This window comes from Panthera onca, chromosome D3, assembly GCF_046562875.1.
Source record: "Panthera onca isolate mPanOnc1 chromosome D3, mPanOnc1 haplotype 2, whole genome shotgun sequence".
In the NCBI taxonomy this organism is placed as follows: domain Eukaryota; kingdom Metazoa; phylum Chordata; class Mammalia; order Carnivora; family Felidae; genus Panthera; species Panthera onca.
Window position 1 is genome coordinate 37294914 of NC_138350.1, and position 26446 is coordinate 37321359.

At 37.2% G+C, this 26446-nt stretch overlaps 1 protein-coding gene across 5 annotated transcripts in view; it reads left to right on the plus strand.

Annotated features, from left to right (window-relative positions):
* L3MBTL4 (L3MBTL histone methyl-lysine binding protein 4) overlaps positions 1–26446 on the plus strand; it is a 447733-nt gene that overhangs the window by 239309 nt on the left and 181978 nt on the right. For all 5 annotated transcript variants that reach the window (XR_013551279.2, XM_078435404.2, XM_078435406.2 and 2 more), the window contains exon 13: positions 14242–14356. Coding sequence is in view for 4 of the 5 variants with exons in the window: in XM_078435404.2 (XP_078291530.1) it covers positions 14242–14356 (115 nt within the window). In the remaining variant the exon portion in view is untranslated. The remainder of the gene's footprint in view (positions 1–14241; positions 14357–26446) is intronic.

Below are 26446 nucleotides of genomic sequence, written 5' to 3' on the forward strand. Positions count from 1 at the left end.
TTCGCCAAAACCTAACCAGAAACCTGAAGGTAAGGGACATTGATGTCACCCGCAAAGGTCCGTGTCCTCTGCACAAGGTGGATCTAGAGGGAAGACAAGAGAATATTCCATCCAGCACTGTTTCTTTCTCTATCCATTCTCACTTTGTTTTTTCTGTCAGCATATACATCCCATAGCTTCACCTGCCACCTCTGTGTTTATGACTCCTCAGTCTGTGCCTCATCTCTCTCAGCCAAGATCTAGGAACTAATTTCATTTGTCTGCAAGATGTTTGCACTTGAATATGCCAGGCACTCAAATTTAATATGATCGAAATGGAATTCATTACATTCCCACTTCAACAAAAATAAATCAAACAAATCAAAAATCAAAACCCTTTTTCCTGTATTCCTTATTCAGCAACGGCACAGCCATTAACTAGGTTGCCAGTATTAAAAATTGTTTTTATTTTTATCCAAGTTACACTCACACAAAATGCAAAAAGCAGTTCTAACAAGTTTTATTATGAAATAGTTGTCCAAAGACCACCCTCTCCCGCATTTTCCCCACTGCAGAGACCACTGATTGTATTAATTTTAGCTACTTGTTAGGGTGTTTATCCTGTGACTCTAAGCATAGACTTGTTTTGCAACTTCTTGACCTCTGTGTGGGGTCCTCACTCTCCACCCCTCGGGCTGTGTGGGCTCGCTCTCCACCCCTACCTCCTGGTCGTGCACACTCTTCACTCCATTTGTCCTCTCCATGTAGACAGGCCATGATTTTACTTAGAACAAAATTTGTGTTTACCTGCAACACATCAGTCATTCTACTGAGAGGAATGTTTGTCCAGTTTTGTCTAAAGAATAAACGGCTTAAAAACATGTCAGTCACTTTCACGTGTTTCAATGTCATATTACTTGAAAGGAAAAAAGTATTGGTAGTTCAGAAGATAGATCTGTAAAATAAATGGATAAATCAGTAGGTTTTGGTTAAACTTAAGTACATCCTTTAGATGTATTTTTTCAGCAGTGTTTACATAACTTGAAGAGACATACTTGAGTCTGCACATTTGCTAGCTTATTCATTTGCCCAACAAACAGTGTTACAACACTTCAACAAATATGCTCCAGATATTATCTGGTACTGGTGACCAAAAAAAATGAGACGGTGCCTCTGGCTTCCAGTTCTGTAGGTGAGGAGCTTGAAAGTTGACACTCTGTCCTATCAACAAGTAGAAAGCTGAACAGACTGGACAATCAACAACTCTTCTTGGATCCAAAAGTGAGAAGAGGACGCAGGGCAAACTGTTGTCCCCAGATTGGAGAGATGATGGGAGTACAGGGAGTGTGACCTGCTGAACAGTAGGAAAACCTGTATGGACAACTCAGAGTTAAATTGTGAAAGTTACCTCTAGGAGGTTGACCAGGTTCCAATAGGAGCTCAATTACAGTAAATACTGGATAAAAATCCTCTCATACATCCAGCAGCATGAGGGGAAAAGAAACCCTTTTGAAATATGCCAGAGCACTGAGTTCTTAGCAAGGCCTGTTCTCAGGTGAGGGAAACCAGTTAACCAGAGCCTAACCTGATAAGGTATTACAAGAACCTAACTGACTTGAGGGGAAGGGAAATACCTAACTCTACCCTGCTCTATCAGTCCCACTGAGGGAGGAGAACAAAACTGAGAAACACTTGTGACGGTCACAGGCCAGAGGCTCACTCAAAAACTGAGACCTAATCACAGCTCTCTGGGTTGCATACCCTTCCCCAACACCTTACTGCCACATTAGTAAAGGCCTGTTTATAGTTTTTCTTTTTACTTGATATAGCATGTCTGACTATCAAGAAAAATTTGTAAGGCATACCAAAAGGAAAAAAAAATGAAGACACAGAGCAAGCATCAGAACCAGACATGGCAGGGCTTATCAAACTGGAAGTTGAAAACCACTATTATTAATATGCTAAGGGTTCTAATGGATAAAGTAGACAGTGTGCAAGAACAACAAGGAAACAGAAGCAGAGAGATGGAAATCCTCAGAAAGAACCAAAAAGAAATGCTAGAGATGAAAGACACCATAGCAAAAATGTAGAATGCCTTTGATGGGCTTCTTAGACTGGTCATTGTCTTTTTTTTTTAAGTTTTAATTATTTATTTTGAGAGAGAGAGAGCATGAGCAGGGGAGGGGCAGAGAGAAGAGAGAATCCCAAGCAGGCTTCATGCTGCCAGTGAGCCAGATGTGGGACTCGAACCCACAAACAGTGAGATCGTGACCTGAGCTGAAATCAAGAGCTGGACACTTAACTGATTGAGCCACCCAGGAGCCCCTAGAGGATGTTTTAATAGAAATTTCTAAAATTGAAAAGTGAAGAGAATGAAGACAAAAACAACAACAACAACAAAAACCCAAAAACAACAGAGAGGCACCCGGGTAGCTCAGTTGATTAAGTATCTGACTCTTGATTTCAGCTTGAGTAATGGTCTCATGGTTCATGAGAGCATGCCCTGTGTGGGGCTTCATGCTGACAGCACAGAGGCTGCTTGGGATTCTCTTTCCCTCTCTCTTTGCCCCTCCTCTGCTCACACTCTCTTTCCCTCTCAAAATAAATAAACATTAAAAAACAACAACGACAACAACAAAACATCTAAGGACTGTGGGACAACTACAGAAGGAGTAACATTTATGTAATGAGAATACCAGAAGGAGGAAAAAGAGAGAAAGGAACAGTAGAAATATTTGAAGCAATAAGGATTAAGAATTTTACCAAATTAATGTAGAACACCAAACCACTGATTGAAGAAGCACCAAGAACACCAAGCAGAATAAATGCCAAAAAAACCCTGCACATAGGCATAGTGTATTGAAAATGATAGAACGTCGAAGATAAATTCCTGAAAGAAGCCAGGGAAGAGGGGTACGTTACCAATAGAGGAACCAAGATAAGAATTACTTCTGACTTATCCTCAGAAACCATGCAAGCAAGAAGAGAATGGAGTAATATTTAAAGTGTTGAGAGAAAAAAAAAAACAAAACAAAACACCAACCTAGAATTCTCTACCCTGTGAAATTAAGCTAAAAAAAAGAGAAGGAAAAAAAAGATTTCCCAGACAAACAATAAGTGAAAGAAATTGCTGCTACTGTACCTGCTTTGCAAGAATGTTAGAAAAAATTCTTTACAGAGAAGAAACTTGGCTTTACATAAAGAAAGAAAGAGCATTGAAGGAATAAATGAGGAGAAAGTAAAAATTTTTATTTTTATTCTTAATCAATCTAACAGATCACAGTTCAAAATAATAAGAGGAACAATGTTTTCCATTATATTTATTTATGTATATTACATATATATTTATATGTATGTATATGTTTATGTATGCTTATATACGTTCACTGAATGACAGCAGTGATATCAGAGCCAGGAGAAAGGAATTAGTATTATTTTGTTATTATAAGGCACTCACATGACCGTGAAATGGTATGGTATTATTTGAAAGTGGACTTTCAGTTAGTTGTAAATGTATATTGTAAACTGTAGGTCAACCATTAAAATAAATTTAAAAGAAAAGAGTATAATTTGTGCTAAGAAAGGAGAAAATGGAATCATATAAAATACTCATTTAAAGGCGTGAAAGCAGAGGGGGGCACCTGGGTGGCTCAGTCGGTTAAGCGTCTGACTTCAGCTCAGGTCATGATCTCACTGTTCATGAGATCGAGCACTGCACTGGGCTCTCTGCTACAGCACAGAGCCCACTTTGGATCCTCTGTCTCCCTCTCTGTCTGCCCCTCCCCTATTTGTGCTCTCTCTGAAAATAAATAAACATTTTTTAAAAAGTAAAAAAAAAAACCATGAAAGCAGAAAAAAAGTGGAAGACAAAAAATAGAAACAAAAAAAAAAGGCAGCAACATAAAACAGTGAATATGGTAGATATTAATCCAAGTATATCAATAATTATTTTGAATGTCAATGGTCTAAAATCACCAATTAGGACAAAGATTGTCAGAGTGTATAAAAATACATGTCCCAAATATATGTTCTCTCCAAGAAATCCACTTTAAATTTAAGAATGCATATAGATTAAAAGTAAAATGCATGGAGAAAAATATACCTAACACTAGTTAAAAATAAAAATAATACAGTGTAGCTGTATTAATTATAAGCAGAGCTGACTTCAAAGTAAGAGAAGTTATCAGGGATAAAGAAGGGCATTAGATAATGATAAAGTGGTCAGTTCTCCAAGAAAACATAATAATTCTTAATGTGTATTTACCTAAGAACAGATCCTCAAGCTACATGAGGCAACAGTTGATAGAATTGCAAGGAGAAATAGATGAATCACCATCACAGTTGGAGAGCTCAGCACCCCTCTCTAAGAAGTGGACAGATCCAGCAGGCAGAAAATCAGTAAGGATCTAGTCGAACTCCACAAAACCATCAATTGGCTATATACACTTTTCATTCAACAACAGCAGAATACAAATTTTTTTCAAACTCACATGGAACATTCACCAACACTGACCACATTCTGACTCATAAAACATACCTTAACAGATTTTTTAAAATGTATAAAACATACAGTGTCTGCTTTCAGACCACCATAGAATTAAACTAAAAATCAAAAACAGAAAAATAACTGGAAAATCTAAAAATACATGGAGATGAAATAATACTCTTCTAAGTAATTCATGGTTCAAAGAAGAGATCTCAAGAGAAATTAAAAAAAATATTTTGAACTAAATAAAAATGAAAACATACTTACCAAAATTTGTGGGATGCAGCAAAAATAGTGCTTAGAAGAAAATTGGTAGCATTGAATGCATATATCAGAAAATAAAGATCTAAATCAATCAGTAATCTAAATATCCACCTTAGGAAACTAGAGAAAGAGTAAGTTAAATCCAAAGTAAACAGAAGAAAATAAATAAGAAGAATGAGAGCAAAAGTCAGTGACATTAAAAACAGGAATTCAGCAGAGATCCAGGAAACCAAAACATGGTTCTCTGAGGTAAATAAAATTTATAATCCTCTAACCAGGCTAACTAAGAAAAAATAGAGAGGACACAAATTACTGATATCAGAAGTAAAAGAGGTGACATCACTATGGATCCTATGGATGTTAAAAGGGTAATGATGGAATATTGTAAACAACTCTGCCCATAAATTTGATTACCTAGATGAAGTGGACCAATTCTTTGAAAGACGCAATCTGCCAAAACTCACAAAAAAAGAAATATACACTATGAATAGGCCTCTATTAAGAAAATTGAGTCAATAATTAATAATCTCCCAAAGAAAAAACACCAGGCCCACATGGTTTATAACTGGTGAATTCTATCAGACATTTAGGGAAGAAATTATACCAATTCTCTATAATCTTTTTCATAGGATAGAAGGAGAGGAAATACTTCCTAACTTACTGTGTGAGGCCAGCAATTACCTAAATTCAAAACCACACAAAAACATTACTAGAAAAGGAAACCATAGACCAGTATCTGCCATGAACTAGATGCAAATATTCTCAACAAAATATTAGCACATTGAATTCAGCAACGTATAAAATGAATTATACACCATGCCCACTTAAGTAGGTTAATCCAAGATAGGCAAGGCTGGTTCAATATTCAGAAATTAATTAATGTAATCTATCGTATCAAGAGCCTAAAAAAATCACATAATTGTGTTAATAGATGCAGAAAAAGCATTTGACAAAATCTAACACCCATTTGTGATAAAAATTCTGTCATTTATAAAAGTAATTTAGAACTTGCTACCAGTGAAATTGATCTTGTACTAATAAACAAATTATAAGAATGGATAGAAAAAATCTGTAGCCCACCAATGGCTTCAAAAATTTAGAAATAGTGCTCACGATACATTCAGTTCATAAGCATAGCTGCAAGTGTGTGTTTATATATAAATTTCCATTTGGCTAATAGTACCCATGTAGATATTAGGTAGGTATATAAATCATTATTTATGCCTTATAGTATACTGTCCATTGTGTTATTCAGTGTTCCCTATATGAATGTCTATACAGTAAATTCCTATCAGTGAAAATTTTGCACCTTTATACTACCTGGTGAATTTTTTTCATATTATAATTGTGTAATAGATCCTCTTCGCCATTGGTGGGGTATTTTGGAACTATTTATTTATAGCAATCATCCTTTGACTACCAAGGGTAATTATATATTTTGGCTTACCTGGGATAGTCCTACATTATGCCTGTTGTAATTGTGTAGTCAATAGTGCTCCCTTTTACTCTCAAAAATGTCCCATTTGTATAATAAATTATGTGGTCCCTCAAGATATAACCAGCTTTTCTTGGCTTTCACATGCCTTATGTCTTACTATTCATATTTAGAAATCCTGTCTTCTTTTAACATAAGCAGCTAAAGCCCTTTTTGAGTTGGTGGTTTGTGAAGAATGAGTATGAATAATTTGTGATTTAGTAGAAAAACCTTGATGGTTTGATACCATATCCAAAGTAGAAATTTGGAATTTCAAGACAAATGGAGAGTACGTGTTGAAACAGCGTCCACTGTGAGGGCTGGTGTCCTGAACAGAAGGGGAAGGGAGCAGCCTGGTGAATATCAGAAAGGAAATGGCCTTTGTGTTAACAATGGATGTGTGGCGTATGTCAGTTCAGTGCTTAACACTTTTAAATCTTATGACAGAGCTTACTTATAAAGGCATTTATGTTAGTTATAACCATAAACTGATTTGGAGATTGTTTGTCCTCACACTGCTAATGAAGGAGGTTTTTCTTCCTAAGATATTACCCACAGACATGTGGCCACAGAACCCTGAATGTGGCTATTATTATGCCTAACTCTGATGAAATATTTAGATTTCTTAACAAGAATTAAAGCCCCAGGGATTCTGTTGGAAATTTGGCGTTTTTATTTCTTGTAGGACTCTTATGGGGAAAATATATCTTACGGGAAAAACTAATTGTATTTGTTATAACAGTAACCATAGAAACAGAGAAATGGAAACTTATGCAGACATATTTATCACAAATGGAAACATTTGGAGTTGAATGTTCTCTGCATTAGGCCTTCAACCAGGTCTCTCTTGGACTTATTCTACAGAATTAAAAGGGATTTGTGACTGTTTTTAAAAATAAGTTATTCTTCATTGCTTTAGATGTAACTGTGAGTTTGATGGCAAGTTCAGTTGATTAACAACCTTGTTGCCATGGGGATACCCTAAGGAAGCATTTCAAAAAGTTTATCCAAAAACCACCTTCAACAGGTAATCTATGATGTGTGATTAAAAAAATACAATTTCCAGGTATCGTTCCTGACATCCTCCGCCCCCTGAATTAGAGTTCCAATAGAGCAGGAGACAATTGGTATTTTGCTTACTAAATTTTGAAAACCATTGTCCAGGAAATATGCTGAATTTGGGTAGTGGCCTTAAAAAAATGAAAGGTATTTTCGACTTGCTATAGTGAAGCTGTTAATTTTTCAATTTAATGATTACATGTCTTTGTAGTGCTTATTATAGGAATGAACTGGAAGGAAAGTGGAAGCAATTGTATTTGTGAAAGAGCAGAAGGGTTTAGGGAGAGATTAGCAGGGAAAGGGAATTGAGGTAATTTACCAAGAGTGGCTGTGATTGCCCTGGAAAGGAATATGCAGAGGCTGCCAGTCCCAACACTACTCAGTGGCAGTTCAGGCTCATGGCCTTGGGGGAGAGGGAGAGTTTCAAATCACAATCAATGACTTGGAGATGTTGGCCACATTTCCTAATCCCTATGTATCTCACTAGCTTCTTATGTAGCATGGAGATAATAATGTGTGAGACTAATTTTCAGAGTGTATACACTTGTCTGTTATAATTCCTTTTCTTCATGTTCCCTCCCTCCCTGTTCTTGCCCAGAAGACCTGTAGGCAGATTGGCTCAGTGGGGAATTAATATTTAATGTGCAAAAGTGTAGGTAGTTCTGGACTGCACCCTGTATTATTCCATGTTAATTTGTTTTCATTATGAAAATGTCTTTTTATACTTTACAAATGTAATTTAACTCTGCTACAGTAGATTCTTAGTTATAGTAATCCCAAATATCCCCACCATTTGTATTCTTGTACGGTTCTCTCAATAAACTGTTCTCAGCTGAAGTCTGGTTCTGCCATTTACTGGTGGTACGATCTCGGCAAACCTCTTAAAAGGTTCCTTTTCAGAATGTGTGAAAACAGTATATTGTAGACGTTCAGTGAAAATGTATGTATTTTATAGCTGTGTTTGGACTATGTAAACATACGGTAAAAGTGAGCCCCCTGCTATACTCCGCGCTCTTGATCTTAGATGATGGTGGTATTTTGTGAAGGCATTATGTGAGCATGCTTGTCCTGCAGTGGAACATATGTCTAGTCTCATTACTATTTCTTCATCTGCCACACTGTCCAACAACAGAGCTCTGCATCAGAGGAAGTGAGATTTACTGTAGTCTTATTAGCACCAGTAGTTATGAGTAATAGATATCAGGAATAATATATGAAAACCCAGTTTTTTTTTTCTAGAATGAAATTTAATGTTAAGTCTAGTTATCTGAAAATGTATTCAATTAAAGGAGAAGAGTTCAGGTACAGTGAAGCCTTTTTCTAAATAAATTAACATCATCTACGTGCTTATAATTTGTTCACCATAAGCCTTTAAAATAGGTTTGAGGCCTTTGACAATAAAATACACACATCCAGTAAGCCCATTAAAGTGGAAGTTACAAATTTAAAAACCATATAGCAGAAGCAAACAAGCATAATAATATCACTTAGGCTAATAAAATTGTTGTGATTGAGCATTAAATTTAGCTCCAGTGTTCCTAGATAAATAACAGTTTATTTTCCAGCTGCCCTAAGGAACAGCGACGAGTGATGATTACTGCCATGCATCTCATTCCGCTGATGGCTTTTGAGGTCTGACAGGGTGGAAGCCATGGTGCTAACAGTCATGGTGGCATCAAAGACAGCTGAGGCCTAGTGGCAAGGCTCCAGGGCTGAGGGACAGTAATGATAAGGCAAAGCAAGAAAGACCTTGCCAGTCCAGACAATCAACAGCTTTATATTTACACTCAGGAGTGTATCCTTGTTTTTTAATAGGGTGATCTAATTCTTAAGCGTCCAAGTTATTTTGCCAGTCATTAATCACTAATGCAGATGATGTTAATACCATCAGGAAGTATCACTACCCATTTAAAGGTAAGAGCTTGAGACAGTGTTTGATTCAGTTATCTGACCTCTGTTTTCCAGTTTGTCATAATCTGAGCGAGAAGTGTCCATATTTCTATTCAGCTTTATACAAACCCAAATATTTAAAAATCGTAAATATGAAATGGAGATGATTTGGTTTCCAAAATAATTCTTTCCTTTATGAAAGGACTCTGTAAATATTCTTAAGATGCCAGTCTCCTTTATTAACTTGACCATCTAGTTGCAATTCTTAAAATTGGGTTTTCAACTTCAGAGATATGAAGATCTACAGACTTGAAAATATCTTTCATAAAGATGTATATGGGTCAGATTTGGGTTATATTTTTCATGTTTAGATGGCCTTTGTCGGGGAGTGGAGCATCACATCATTGGATTAGGAGGAGCTCTTTTTAATTCCCATGATTTCATTGTAAGTAATTATATGCAGCATCGGAAAGGGTAATTTAATATTTATTAATGAACATAAGGGAAAACATTGAATAAAGTACATAAAAACATTGTATCTGCTTTCAGAAAAAAAATTTTAAAGATACTGTCATTTTAGTTTTTTAGTAATAAACCTGAATTCCAACAGTAGGATTTCCAAGTCCAGGTACAGTAGCTGAAATAGAAAGACCTAACTCCTTGTAACAAGATCTTGCTGGAACATTTGGCCTGTCTTGTTTGTGCTTAGAGGTGGTTCCCTTGCTTTTGAAATAGAAAAAGTACCACTGCAAACTTAAAAGAGAAAGGACATTGAAATTAGGAAGAAATATTAAAGTTTGAGGAAATTTTCTATTTCTTCTTCACAGCATTATACACACTTACACAAACTTCTTCCTGTTGGTAAATCCAGAGCAGCAGGCATCAGTCTTAAAAAGAGTGCTATTTTTGCCTTTCACAACTGGAATATTTAGTCTTCGAGTACTGACGGTATTATGCAGTTCGGCTGTGTCCAGAATGCTGAAACATTGCAATACATAAATATGGTAAAAGATAAGAATAGCCCCCATTGACAGCAACTGCATGTAGTTTTGTGTCTTCCCTCTTTCTCTACATGATGTCTGGTTGATGCATGTTCGTACATGTAGAAACAGTCTATCCTTTTTATTGGTGACTACTGTTCATCTCATGCCTATGCTACCCTTGCTTTCCAATAGATATTCAACTGTTGTCGGGCATTTGGGTCATTGTCAGGTTTGGCATTTTGAATGAAACTGCAAGGAGCACTTGTTTACACAGCTTTATATTTTCATCTCTTTGGGATGGAATTGCCAGGAGTCACAGAGTAGGAACATCTGAAATCTACAATACAGTAGCAAAACATTTTCTAAAGTAATTGTCCTATTTTCCAGCCCCAGTGACATTGTATGAATGTTCTGGGAGCTCCACAGCCTCACCAGTAATTGATGTTGTCTGTCATTTAAGTCATACAGTTGGCTTTGTAGTATGTCTCAATGTGATCTCTTTGATGAATAGTGAAGTTGAACAATTTTTTATTTAGTTTTTGACCATTCATTGAACCTTTTTTTTTTCCTGTAGAGTATCTCAAGTGTTTTGCCTATTACTTACTGGATTGCCAATTCTTTTGTCAGATAAATGTATTGCAAATGTTCTTGGTTTGGTTGTCCTTTATATTAATGATGATTTTGAGGAGCAGAAGTTTTTTATTATGATTAAAAATGAATTTCTAAAATTATTCCTTTATGGGTAATGCTGCTTGTGTGTTAAGAAACCTTTGAGTATCCCAATATCATGAAGATTTTATCTTGTTTCATTCTTGAGTTGATTAGGTTGTTTAGGTTTATAGCCTATTTCGAATTAATCTGTATGTGGAAGGTGACATAGAAGTCAACTGGTTTGGATTTTTTCATATGTGGATATCCACTTAATCCAGTATCATTTGCTGAAATTACTGCTCTTTCCCCATTGAATGGCCTTGTTACATCTATTGAAAAGCAATTTAACTATATAGATGTGAGTCCATTGACATAATCTTTTCTGTTCTAATAATGTATTTGCCTATGCTTAGGCCCAAACAACACTGTCATCATAACTGTGGCTTTATAGTAATTATAGAAATCAGAGTGGGTCTTCCAAATTTGTTCATTATTTTCAAAATTGCTGTTGTTCCATCTGATAATACTTATGAAATACTTTCTATAATATTTCTTGCAATGCAAATCTATAAGTGAATACTTTCTTGTTTTTTTTAATCTGAAAGTTAATTTTACTCCTTTTTGAGGGAAATTTTTTTGTAAAACAAAATCTTAGGTTGATATTTTTTTAATTTCTCACTGCTTTAAAGATCTCATTTCATTATCTTCTTGTCTATTCTGTTTCTGATGAGAAGTTGGCTAACATTCCTGTCATGGTTCCCTGTATGTAATGTGTTGTACTTCTGTGGCTGCTTTCAAGACTTTTTTTTTTGTCTTTCATTTTTGGCGGTTTGCCTATGATTTGTGTAGTTCCGATTTCCTTTGTATTTATTATGCTTGTGTTTTGCTGTTTTTGTTAAGCTTGTAAATTGGCGCGCTTTTTTTGACCAAAATAGATTTTGTTGATGTTATTTCTTCAACTTTTGTCTGGTTTGACCATTATCCCTGCTTTATTGTCTCTCCTCTCATTATGGACTCCAAATTGCATGTGTTAGACCAGGTGATTCTGTATTACAAGTACCTGAGCCTCTGTTCATTTTTGAAATTTTTTTATTGTGTGCTTTAGATTAATAATTTCTATGAATCTGTTTTCATGTTCACTTACCCATTTTTCTGCCATCCCTAATCTGTTAAGCCTATTCAGAAAATTTTTATTTAAAATAGTTTGCTTTTCAGTTCTAGAATTTCCATTTGTTTATCTCTTATGGTTTCCATTTCCCTGCTGAGACTCCCTATCTGTTCCCTCATCAAGACTATTTATCCTTTAAGTTATTAAACATATTTCAATAGGTACTTAAAAACTTCATGTCTACTAATTACAACATCTGGGGCATCTCAGGGTCTCTTTCTATTGACTACTTTTTTTAAAAAAATGAGCAGGGCTCACATTCACCTGCTTATTTGCATGTCTAATAAATTTTGATGTTATGTTGGACATTAAGAATGATACAGCATTCAGATTTGGGAGCATTTGTCTTCCTTTAAAAAGGGTAGAGTTTGTTCTGTCAGTCAGTTAATTACTGATGGCTGTTCTTAATCTTGTTGAGGTTTTATTTTGGCCTTTCTTAGGGCTGGTCTAGAATACTCTATGACATGGTTCTTATTAGAAAATTATGGCCTTTTTGCATGTCTTGGTCAAATTCTTAAGATGTCTGCACTCTGGTCTCTCTACTCTCCAGGTGTGTGTGACCTCTGCTATCTTCATTTTACTTCCAGCTCTTATCAGATGCTCTCTTCTTCATTTCACCTTGTCTCACCTTGCACATGTACAGTCCAGCCCTTGACCAAGGTTGTGCAAAAATCCCCCAGAGATTTCTGGCGTCCCCTTCTCTGTAGCTCTATTTTCTCTAGTGTCTGTCCTCCGATTTCCAGCTGCTTCATCAGTGCTGAACTGCATCTGTGTCTCCTCAGCACAGCATGACTGCTCTGTTTCTCCTCCCTGTGCTGCTGTCAGGAAATTGACTACAGGCTGACATCTGGGGCTAGTCTAGGTGTACTTAGGGATTACATATCTGTGGTGCCTATTGTCCAGTGTCTACAGTCCCTTCATATATTCAGTCCAGTTTTATAGTTACTACTGGGAAAGGGCACTCTGTCTCAGCCAGAAGCCTAAGTTTGGTAGAAATATTCTCTTGAAAGTTATTCCTAAGATTGTTGGTTCTCAAACTTCAGCATATATTAGATACATCTAAAGGACTTGTTTAAAAATTGTGAGTCCCTATCCTTTAGAGTGTCTGAGTCAGTGGGTTGAGTTGGGGCCTGCCAATCTGCATTTCTAACATGTGTCCAGGTGATGGTGATGCTGATGGTCAGGGAACCAAACTTGGAGAACCACTAAAGAAGAAAGACGGATCTTGAAAAAAAAGCATTGGACTTTTTCCTAGATACAGTTTTACCTTTTTTTCTTTTTTTTGGTCCTATGTCTTGCATAACAGACTGATGTTTCATTTAGTTTATTATAATGCCAGCAATCTTGCTGTTTTTATTCAAATTTTGATTTTCAAAAAATTGTGGGTTTTTTTCTGCATTGAAAAGGGATTCCTCACTTAATAGAAACAGAAAATATGTAAGAGAGTAAGTAAGGTTATGAAATTTATTCTTTTTGCGTGCCCAAATAATTTGGTTTGTTCATTCTGATATGAAACTTCTAAAACATAGTGTTTTGTAAGTTTCAGAAATAAGTATGTGATTATTGTTTCAGAAATTGAGTTTTATTTTTTATTCTTGGACCTATATGTATGTGTATATGTGAATTATGTGTATGTGTATGCGTGTTTTGTAGATAAGATGCAAAACAGTGGTAACCATTTGCTGGATTTCTGGACCTGAGCCATATCTCTTCCTCAGGTTTACTGAAAGTTTACACTGTCCTTTACAGCTTTCAAGATAGCCATTAATCTGTCTACCTTAGTAGCATATTTCATCCGCTCCTGTGCCTCCATTGTTTCAATGGCTCCATCTCTCCTTGGTTGTCAGGATTTTGAAACTTATTGCTTCCTTTCACTCTAAAATCGATGCATTTTCCGATAGGGTAAGCCTTGTACTTATGTCAAATTGGTGACTCTAGTTGTTGTGTCTGACATGATTTTTCAGAGGCATCCAGTAGAAGAGGTGTCCTCCCGCCAGCATTACAGTATTACTTAGCCGGGGAAATGGATTGGTATTGTCCCTTCAGATTCTGATCAATCTCTAACAGATTTTTTTGTTTACCAACTTCTTTAATTTCTCAGAAAAATTGGTACTACAATAGTCTTTAGTGGTTAGATTAGAATGCCCTTTGATGGCACATTTTAAATATTGTTTCAGCTGTAATGTATCATTGTTACAATTTCAATCTCAATTTCACAGGCCTGATTTCTAATATTTTGATGCAGACGTAGTGAAATACTAATTACTAAATGCTAATTACTCAACAGGTTCATTTTGATGGCTGGGACCACAAATATGACTACTGGATGGATGCAGACAGCCCTGACATCCACCCAATTGGATGGTGTGACATAACAGGGCATCCCCTGGAAATACCATATCGTAAGTATTTTATTCTTTGTTGTTGATTTTTAAATACTTAGCCTGAATTCCTACCTTAATGCTGTTCTTTTTCCTGTCATTATAAGTATTTTAAAACTAAATATCAGATAGGTGAATTGACTAATCAGTGCTACAGCTATGCTGTAATTATTCATAATTAAGCCTCAAAAGAGTGTGCTTTATATTTTTAAAAAGTTATAATAATAATTAAGGAATTATTTTGATAGAGTTGTCTAGGAGAATCTTTATTTTCTACATTTTAGTTTGGGAAACTTAACCCAGTCCAAATCCATTGAACTTGGGCCATTGATTTTAGCTGACGTGCATTTTGGTGTTTTTTTTTTTAAACATCCCATCTTAATTAATTTTCTTTTATAGATTATATTTCAAAAAGTTTTAGAAAAAAATATATATTTTAAATTTCAGCAATTAAAAAAATTAGTTGAAAAAAGTCCTCTGTTATATTGGTATTTTCATTATTTCTTTCTTTCTGGCTACTTAAAGTTAAAGAGGAAATTAACCACTCTAAATTTTAATGAACCTTGAACCAAAATATCTCATTCTTTTGTCTGAAGGATTCTTTCTACCAGATGAGGCTGACATGACTAATAGCTGGTTCCAGACACATGTGCAGGCTCTCCATTCTTTTGTTTGTTTTGTTCCCTCACTGCTTCTGGTGTTTTTCTGTTGGTTTCTTGGGATAACGGCGAGCGTATTATTCTGTTAATGAGGTTATCTTATATTGAGCCAGCCCCATGATGCTAGAACCTCAAGTACTAATTGCATCTTTGAAGTAGTTCCTTAACTTATAGGAGTGAGAAGAATTCCTGAACTTATAGAAGTGAGAAGCGTTCCCGACTTGCTAACATGACATCTTTACATTGTGCTGGGTGCTTCAAAAACTACAAAGTTAAGAAGGTGCAGGTCCTTACTTAACTTAGAGTGTGTTAGCAAGTGTGGAGTCTGTACATACAGAATGTAAAACCCAGAGACCATGGTCAGTTCTATGTTGGGGGAAAAGTGTTAGGATTTGTGCTCTGTGTGTGTGTGTGTGTGTGTGTGTGTGTGTGTTTTCTGATTTCCACTTTTAACTCTCCACGATTTCACATCCCAGTATGTCAGGGAGATGTTTCTCATTTTATGTTAACCTCCCCCTTTTCCCACATGGACGTGCACACATCTATCCCTCACACAGTAACTTTCTCAAGTAGGAATGGTCTCAGTGTAAGTAGGAATGGGTCAGCATTCCAGGGACAGGGACACCCTCTCTTGACTCCACTCCATCTCATCCATTACCTGCTCCCTTGTCAAACTGCTTAACCAGCTTCTCAAACTGAGTGTCTCATAAATATCCCAAAGTCTATGGATCAAACTGAACTCCATCCCAAGCCAAAAATCTTGCTTTTCTACTATATTTCCTACTTGCTTTCAAAGTTCCTACTTCTTAAGCAGAGTCATCCTGGACTTGCCCCCCCCCCAACCCTTCCAACACCCCACACCCCATGTACAATCAGTCACCAAGTCTTATTGATCCTCTAACTTAATTTCTCCAAAATCTATCTCTGACCCCTGCCTGCTCCCTCCCAGGTCCATTGCATTTGATCTCTCATCAAAGTTCAGTGACTTGCAGACTGCTAGTTAGTGAGTTGCATACATCCTCCTGAAAAGCCTAAGATCTCAAAATTCAGGTTCTAGAGGCAATATAGTCTATCAGTTAGAAATGTGGAACCTGGAGTCAGAGTGCTTGGATTTGAATCTCAGTTTTACTGCTCACATAGCTGTGTGACTGACTGTCTATGCCTGTTTCCTCATCTAGGAAATGGAGATAATAATATTCTGTGCCTATGTCAAAAATGTATAATGATAAATGAGATAAATGCACACAATACTTTAAAAACTACCTAGCCCCAAAGTATGTCCTGAATTGGTGCTGGCTGCTGTCAGGAAATGATATCACAGTCTATAGATTATCATTTTTACATGAAATTATGTGATTTATTAAGGATTACAAAACCTGAAATTGTGCTAAAATTAATGTGATTAGAGTTTTCCAAATGTTTTCATTTCTTCCTTCCTTCCTTCCTTCCTTCCTTCCTTCCTTCCTTCCTCTCTCCCTCCCTCCCTCTATCTCTCCCTCTCTCCCTCCCTACTTTCTTTTACTTTCTTTCTATTCACTTATTTACTTACATTTATTTACATTAATTATAGTGGACACATGTATACATTGTAGTGATTTGACATTTATATACACTACAGAGTGATCATTGTTAGTGTAGTCACCATCTGTCACCATACAAAGTTATTAAAGTATTATTGACTATATTCCCTATGCTGTACTTGATATCCTCATGACCTGTGTTATAACTAGAAATTTGTACCTCTTAATCCTCTTTACTTATTTCACCCACCCCCCAATCCCTTCCCCCTTAGCAACCATCAGTTTTTTTCTCTGTATTTATGAGTCTGTTTCTGTTTAGTTTTGTTTGTTTAGATTCCACACGTGAGTGCAATTATGTGGTATTTATTTTTTCTCTGACTTATTTAATTCAGCATAATACGTTCTAGGTCCCTGTTGTTGCAAATGGCAAGATTTCAATCTTTTTATGAGTGAGTAATATTCCACTTTATATATATGTGCCACATCTTCTTTATTCATCTGTTAATGGGCACTTGGGCTGCTTCCATATCTTGACTACTGTACATAATGCTGCAATAAACATAGGAGCACATATCACTTTTTGAGTTAACGTTTGGTTTTCTTCACATAAATACTTAGAAGTGGAAATGCAGGCTGATATGGTAGTTCTATTTTTAGTTTTTTGAGGAACCTCCATACTTTTTCCATAGTGGCTGCACCAGTTTATGTTCCCACCAGGAGTGCACAAGGACTCCCTTTTCTCTACAACCTCACCGGCACTGGCTATTTCATGTATTCTTGATACTGGCCATTTTGGCTAGTGTGAGATATTATCTCATTGTGGTTTCGATTTGCATTTCCCTGATGACTAGTGATATTAAACATCTTTTCATGTGTCTGTTGGCCATCTGGATGTCTTCTTTGGGAAAATATCTATTGAGGTTTTCTGCCCATTTTTTAATTGGATTTGTTTGGGGGTTTTGGTGTAGGTTGTGTGAATTTTGTTAAATATATTTTGGATATTAACCCCTTATTGGGTGTACTGTTGGCATATATCTTCTCCCATTCAGTAGGTTGTCTTCATTTTGTTGATGGGTTCCCTCCCCATGCAGAAGCTTTTTAGGTAGGTGCAATTTCATTTGTTTATTTTTGTTTTGGTTGCCCTTATCTGAGGAGACAAATCCAAAACAATTATTGCTTAAGACCCATGTTTAGCAGTTTATTGCCCATGTTTTCTACAATTTTCATGATTTCGGGTCTTATATTTAGGTCTACATGTATAGTTCTTTTCCCCTTGTAATTTATTTCTAGTGTTTGGAAAAATGCTTCATATGATTTCAATCTTCTTAAATTTATTGAGACTTGTTTTGTGACCTAACATGTGGTTTATTCTTTTTTTTTAAGTTTTTTAAAATGTTTATTTATTTTTTGAGAGAGAGAGACAGAGAGCATGAGAGGGGAGGGCCAGAGAGAGAGAGGGAGACACAGAATCCGAAGCAGACCCCAGGCTCCAAGCTGTCAGCACAGAGCCTGACGTGGGGTTCGAACCCACCAGCTGTGAGATCATGACCTGAGCTGAAGTCAGAAGCCAAACTGACTGAACCACCCAGGCGCCCCACATGTGGTTTATTCTAGAGAATGTTCCATCTACAATTGAAAAGATCATACATTCTGCTGTTTGGGGATGGGATGTTCTGAATATATCTATTAGGTCTATGTGATCTACTGTGTTGTTTAGGGCCACTGTTTCCATATTGATTTTCTGTCTGTATGCTATATCCACTGATGTAAATGGGGTATGGAAGTTTCCTACTATTATTGTATTATTGTCAATTTCTCCCTTTATGTCTGTTAATACTTGCTTTATATATTTAGGTAATTCTATGTTGGGTGCATACATGTTTACAATTGTTAGACTTTTGTTGGATTTATCCCTTTATTACTATGTAATGCGCTATTTGTCTATTGTCATGATCTTTATTTTAAAGTGTATTTTCTCTGTTATATGACAGGGGGTATTGCTACCCCTCCTTTCTTTTAATTTCCATTTGCGTGGACTATCTTTTTCCATTCCTTCACTTTCAGTCTGTGTTTTTTAGGTCTGAACTAAGTCTCTTATAGGCAGCATATAGATGGGTCATGTGAGTTTTATTGGTCCATTTAGCCACCCTTTGCCTTCTGATTGGGCGTTTAGTCCATTTAAAGTAATTATTGATAGGTATGTACCTAATGCTATTTCAGTAATTGTGTTCTGGTTGTTTTTGTATTTCTTCTCTGTTCCTTTCTTGCTCTTTTCCCTTGTGGTTTGATGATTTTTATTAGTGTTATATTTGGATATTTATTTATTTATTTATTTATTTTTATTTGAGACAGAGAGAGTTGGGAAGAGGGACAGAGGGGGAGAGAGAGAGAAAGAGTGAGAGTGAGAGAGAGAGGGAGAGAATCTCAAGCAGGCTTCATGCTCAGCACAGAGCCTGACAAAGGGCTTGATCCCACATCCCTGGGATCATGACCTGAACCAAAATCAAGAGTCAAGTGCTCAACTAACTGAGCCACTCAGGAACGTCTTCTCTCTCTCTCTCTCTCTCTCTCTCTCTCTCTCTCTCTCTCTCTCTCTTTCTGTCTCTCTCTCTTTTGCATGTGTATGTATTATAGGTTTTTGTTTTGTGGTTACCATGAGGTTCATATTATAATACCCTGTGTATACAGAAGTCTATTTTAAGTTGATGATCACTTAAATTTGAATGCATTCTGCATTTTTACTCCTCTCTGTTATGTTTTGTTTTTGACATATTTTATATCTTTTTATTTTGTATATCCCTCAACTAATTATTGTAGATATAGTTTATTTTACTACTTTTGTCTTTTAACCTCCATGGTATCTTTATAAGTGTTTGATCCATTACCTTTACTATATTTTCTTTTCTCACTGCAAATTTTTCTTTAACAATTTTCTTCTATTTATGACCTTTTATTTTCTGCTTGAATAAGTCCTTTTAAATGTTTCTTGTGTGGAGCTTTAGTGGGGATGTACTTCTTTAACTTTTGTTTGTTTGGGAAATGCTTTCCCTGTCCTCAATTCTGAATGGTAACCTCGCTAGGTAGAGTATTCTTGGTTGTTGGTTTTTCCCTTTCAGTTTAACTATATCCTGCCATTCCCTTTGGCCTGAAAAGTTTCTGCTGAAAAATCAGCTGATAGTCTAATGGGTGTTCTCTTCTATGTAATTAGTTGATCATCTCTTTAATTTTAATTTTTGCCTCTGTAGTTACTATGTGTCTTGGTGTGGGCCTCCTTGGGTTCCTTTGTGCTTCTTGGACCTGGGTGTCTGTTTCCTTCCCCAGGTTAGGGAAGATTTCAGCTATTATTTTTTTTTTTAACATTTATTTATTTATTTTTGAGACAGAGAGAGAGAGAGAGGGAGAGAGAAAGTGCATGAGCACGAGTGGGGAGGGGCAGAGAGAGAGGGAGACAAAATCCCAAGCAGGCTCTGAGCTGTAGGTTGACACGGGGCTTAAACTCACAAGCCATGAGACCATGACTTGAGCTGAAATCAAGAGTCGGATGCTCAACCAGTCGAGTCACCCAGACATCCCTCAGCTCTCATTTCCTCAAGTAAGTTTTCCACCCCCTTTTTTCTCTCTTCTCCTTCTGGGACCCCTATAATGTGAACATTAGTTTGTTGTTACAGAGATCCCTTAACTCTTCTTATTTTTTTTAATTCTTTTTTCTTTTAGCTGTTCTGCTTGGGTGATTCCCACTACCCTGTCTTCCAGATTGCTGATCCATTTGGCAGTATCCTCTAATCCGATGTTGATTCCATCTCATGTAATTTTCACTTTAGTTATTGTATTCTTCAGCTCTAATCGATTCGTTTTTATATTTTCTATTTCTTTTTTGAAGTTCTAATTGTATTCATCTACTCTGTTTTCAAGTGTGGGATCTTTATGTCCATGACTTTGAACTCTTTATCAGGTAGATTGCTTATACCTGTTTCATTTAATTCTTTTTTTTTTTTTTTTGAGATTTTTGTCTTGTTCTTTGACTTGGAACATCTCTCTCTCTCTCTCTCTCTCTCTGTCTGTCTCCTCATTTCGCCTGCCAATCTGTGTTCATTTCTCTATATTAGGTAGGTCAGTATGTCTCCCAGTCTTAAAAAAGTGGCTGTATATAGAAGGTGTCCTGTAGGGCTCAGAAGCACAATCCTCTCTGCTCACCAGAACCAGGTTCCCAGGGTGTCGCCTTTGTGGGCTGCATGTGTCTTCTCTTGTGTCTGGGCTGTGACTGTTGTAGATACATACCCCCATCCCGTGAGGGTGGGAGCCATTCTGAGGTGCATCAGTCCAGGCTGTGACTGCTCACCAGGTGCATCAGGGCTGGAGCTGCTGTAGGGGGACACCTCTGCATTTCCTGGTTTGATTCTGGTTCTGGTGTACCCTTTTCTGGGAGTTGCTTTTATTTTTTAAATTTTTAAAAATTTTATATCTATGTTACTTCTTTTCAGTTTATTTATTTTGAGAGAGAGAGAGCCAGAGCATGCTAGTAGGGGAAGGGCAGAGAGAGAGAGACAATCCCAAGCAGGCTTCACGCTGTCGGCGGAGAGCCCAACACGTAGTTCGATCCCATAAACTGTGAGATCATGACCTGAGCTGAAATCAAGAGTCAAACACCCAGCTGACTGAGCCACCCAGGAGCCCCCTGGGAGTTTCTTTTGGTGATGCTGGTCCCAGCTAAGGCCACCTGCTGGGTGCAGTGGGGGCAGGAACCACTTTGGGGGAGTGGGGGAGTGCCAAACCCAGTTGAGGCTGCCTGCCAATGTGGCAGAGGGGGAGCTGGTTTGGAGGGGCATGTTGGGCAGAGCAGACCTGCAGAGGATCACCAGGACAGGATGACTAGTGTTGGCAGGGTTGATGGACAGCATCAGAAATGGCACTTGCCAGCTCTCAGTCACCATGGTAGAAGGAGGGTAAGAAAAATGGTGCCCCCCCCCCCCCCCCCCCCCCCCCGTGCTTCTTTTCCTCCAGAAAGTTCCTACAGATCCCTGCCCCTCTGGCAAATGTCCTAGACTGAGTCAGTAAGTCTCCATTATGATGGAGATTATGGTTCAGGTGCTTCTTAAAGGGCTGCCTCTATGCTGTGTCTCAGACTGAGTGTGCTTGTGCTCCTGCCCTTTAAGAGTAGAGTCTTGGTTTCCTAGAGTTCTCTGGCTTTCCTAGAGTTAAGCCTTGTTGATTTGCAAAGCCAGACATTATGGGGGCTCTTCGTCCTGGTGTGGGTCCTCAGGACAGGGGGTGCCTGATGGGGACTTGAACCTTTTGCTCCTCAGGGAGGATCTCTGTGTTTTTCATATCCTTCCTGCTTGTGGGCTGTTGTGCTGGGAGTGTGGATCCTGACTGGACCACTTCGTTGCTCCTCTCACCTCTCTTGATGTGGCTTTTAAAAAATACCTTCAGTTATCAAAATTTCTTAAGTTTGACTTCCCTGTTTTTTTGGCAATATTACAAGATTCCCATTTTCTGTATTCATTTTTAAGGTAATTGGAATCCCTATAATTTGGGAGAATTGGCTACCTCCAGTTGGCCAGGATATTCATTTACTGCTGTGCTTGCTTTTTTGTTATAAATTGTTTGGATAAATCATTATTAATTGTAATTGTAACATCCCCCAACATACACACAATGCTACTCCAAAATGTATTCTTTTATTTATTTATTTATTTATTTATTTATTTATCAATCACTGAATTATTTTTTCCCCACTGGAAAGTAGAAACGAATGTTTTGGTCAAGATATCTAATAAAACAAAGTGTGAAGGTCTGTTGACAGTTGCAACAGCTTCATGATTATCTTTGCTGATGTCTTTCCTGTGATTGTCTGTATAAAACTCAAATCTGACCTCATTATCTCCATTCTTTTTTTATTGAAGTATAGTTGACATGGGTTTCCATTCTTAAAGCTCTCCCTTGGCATCCAGTATCTGACAGGCTCCTTTCTTTGCACATACACAAGGTGCTTCACAATCTGTGCTTTACTCGCTGCCATACCTTACTCTTCCCAAAGCAGAATTATTTCATTTATCCCAAACAGAATTACTCCTAACACCTTGACCATTGGCCTTATAAGATTTTGAAGCCAATACAGCACTTTCTATACATTCCTCCATATATTAGCTTTCTTTACAGAAAAGTCACCCCCTCAGCTGGTGTCAAATTCCTGGGTGGTAAGGAGCGGGTAGGAACACTTGTTCTACAGTAGGAATTACGTGTAGCATCCTATTCTGATGTCTTTTATGGATCGTGTTTGCATAATCAACCAAATCAAATCAGTTTTTATTGCTGAGTGCTATATTAAGTCGAAGAGTTGATCTTATTTACTCATATAATTCAAACTAAAGTTCTAATGTCCAGGATCTTTGAAAATCAGATCAAAGTAATTGTGTCTACATAGATCTATAAAACCTCACACAGCGTTTTCTCACATACGAGCAGATGAAGTCCCTTACCGACATTAATTTGCAAGTATTTTAAGGTATTTTCAGATATTTTAACTTTCATATATTTTTTACACTCTTTTGTTTTACTTTTGTTATATTTATGTGACTCAACAATTGCCTCAGTACTTTATTGTATATGATACAATAGATTTATAGATCAAACATTGCAAAGAATACTAAAAATTTAAGGTTTGGAAAAAAATCTTAGAGGTCATCTTATGTATTCTACCATTTTATGGAGGCTGTACCCAACTTGAACTTTATCTATTTTATTGATATAGTCTAGTGAAATTTTACAAAAAGCATCACACAGGTTGCCTGGTAGTGGTACTCTGTGAAAATAAGAACAATTAAAAGAAAATATGAGGAAGACACCTTTTAAATCCATGTTCTCATCTATATTTTGTTATGAATATTTTTCCCTTGGTTCTTTTTCCCTTGACTCAGTATTATAATGCTTTGGAAACAGAGGAAGAAAAAAACTATATATATATATATATATATATATATATATATATATATATATAATGAATTTTTTCTTCCATGAGCTTCCCATTTATGTTTGAGGGAGCTGTAGTTTGCAAATATATGAAATAGAATAAAATCTTATAGCTGCTGATGAATGAGTGAAAACTAAATGTACATTGTTATGTTTCTAAATGTGTTTTTAAAGAGAGAGCAGAATGACACAGGGCTAGTCCAGCCAGGCCTCTAAGAATGGTGCTGACCTGGGCCCAGAAGAGCACAGAGCATCTGGACCAGTGGAGGGAAAATGGTGGCCCCTTTAGAGATGGAAATGGCACAAGCATAAGTAAAATTAGAATCTGTTGGCTCTAGTACAAATTTTATTCGATTTATTAAAATTTTGTTTTTCTACATGAGTGGTAGTTACTTTAGTTCGTTTCCATTTTTTCTAGTTACTTTAGTTCATTTCTATTTTTCTAATGCCATTTAATTCATATATTTATACTCATTGCAGACATTGAACCAAGGTATAATGCATGTTATATAGCCCAAGCTTCTGCAAAAATGTACAGTGTATTTTTGCAAAGACCATAATATTCAATAATTCATAGCATTCAGTCTCTGAGGCCTAATGTAAGTTATTGAAAAGGTTAACTGTGAAAAGCCACTTGAGAATGAAAAGTTCAGAGTTCCCATTCAGAGCACCAGTTTGTATGGCTGGGTGCGGATTTCCTCCTACCCACCACACCCTGAGAGCTCAGCTGCAGTTCACCCAGTGTTCCACCGTCAGATGAAACTCTCCTTTTCTCATGCCATTAAGGCATGATTTGTCTGTTTTATCTTATGCATAGTCTTTCATGGTGGACTTTTTCTACCCTTAGAATCAAAATTAAATACCTAAGATAAAGCACTAAGGTGTCAAGAGCTTTCTGTTGTGCTTTGCATTCCCTGAATGTCTTTGAAAAGGTTTAAAAACACCAGAACCAAAAAACCATGCCTACCTCGGTCTTCTACAGAATTGCCTTTTGACAATCTTTTCAGTCAGATCATTTGGAAACTGTAATCCCAGTCACATTTGATGCTAAATTTCTTTTAATAGATCTCATTTCTTTTATTATATTGTGAATTAGCTACCTAGACTACCTACCCCATTGGGCAATGGGATTTCCAATAGTTCTTGCTTTGGAAATTCACCAAATTTGAGAAGTAAGATGATGGACTTTGGAGCTAGAAAAATCTTGGATTTAAATTTTCATTCTACTCTGGCTGACTCTGTGTCTCCGAGCAAGTTACTTTGCCTCTGCAAAGACTTGCAGGCTTGCGTGTTTAAATACCTATTTATTTATTTATTTATTTATTTATTTATTTTTAATTTTTGAGAAAGGCAGAGAGAGTGTGAGCAGGGAAGGAGCAGAGAGAAGAGGGGGAGAATCTGCGCTGTCAGCGCAGACCCCAACATGGGGCTTGAACTCATGAAACTGTGAGACCGTGACCTGACCGGAAATCAAAAGTCGGATGCTTAACCGACTGAGGATTGAGCAACCTTGTGATTAAGTACCTTAATGGCTGCTTTCAGTTGTCTGGCTCATGCTGGCCTTTCAGTAAAATAGTAGGGCTGGGGTGAAGAGTGCAGGCACATTTGCTTCCCATGCCATTTCTCTTCATTGATCTAGAAAATTGGAAGTTGACTTTATTTCCTAAAACTTAAACAACCAGTGTGGTTTTCTTCTAGGTACTTGTTATAATTATACTATCCATAAAGGGGTTGCTGATCTCTGAGTGAATATTGACTAATGTTTAGGATAGTTTGAAACATTTAGAATTACTGATTTAGATTTAAGATTAGCACTCCCTATAAGCCCCATTAAACTGAACTAAAGAACTTTGCTGTTCCTTAAAATAAAAATTTGAATACATTGCAGTTCTGCACCTAATTCTGATGTGTCACTTTTTTCCTGACACCAGGCAATTTTTCAACACTGGCTGGGTGTCCTGCAATTCAACTCCATTCTGACAGTGCTTACCTAGAGTAAGCGTCAGGCTCCACAGGGTAAGGGCTCAGTCCTACAAGACTGCTCCAACCCCCAACTTCAGATGCCAGTCATAAGTCCAGGTCATCACCTGTGCTTCTAGCTATATATAGATCAGAGGTTCCAATGACCCACTGCTTGGGTTCAATTAATTTGCTAGAGTGTCTCCCAGAACTCAGAAAAACATTTTACTTATTAGATGATCTGTTTATTATAAAAGAATGTAATTCAGGAATAGAAGCCAGATGGAAGAGATGCATAGGGCAAGGGACACAGAGCTTCCGTGCTCTCTCCAGACTAGACACTCTCCACAAGTCTCCATATGTCTCCCAGCCCAGTGGCTGGTAAGGTTCAGAGGAACCTTATCCTTTGGTTTTTAATAGAGGCTTCATTCCATGGGCACAGTTGATTAGATCATTGACCATTGGTGTTGAACTCAATTTTCCAGCCCTCCCCATCTCCAGGAGTGGGAGGGAAAGTTCCAGTCCTGTAATCACTGGTTGGCTGCACTGGCAGTCAGCCTCCAGCCTTAGGTGCTTTCCCAAACTCGCATCATTAGCATAACAAAAGACCTCTATTGCTCTCTTGGCAAGCAATTGCAAGGGTTTTAGGAGCTCTGTGCCAAGACAAGGAGGAAGACTAAGTATATATTTCTTATTGTAAATCACAATATCACAGTCGAAAACATACCACAGTGAAATGAAAGTATTCTTACTGAGTTGTTCACTAGCTTTGTCGTTGTCAAACCAAATGGATATAAACCGGCCGCTCACCTGAGCCTTCTCTGTGAAACACAGTTTTCCCTTCTTTTATCCCTGATTTAGCAATGGTATTTTTTCACATCTCCTTCTACCTCTCTTCTTAGTCTACACTCTCAGCTTCTTGCCTCTGGGTAGGGTCTATATTCCTTGTGCCTAGTGCTTATCTGCTAGCATTTGGGCAGAAGGTGGGTGACCTTCTCTCCCAA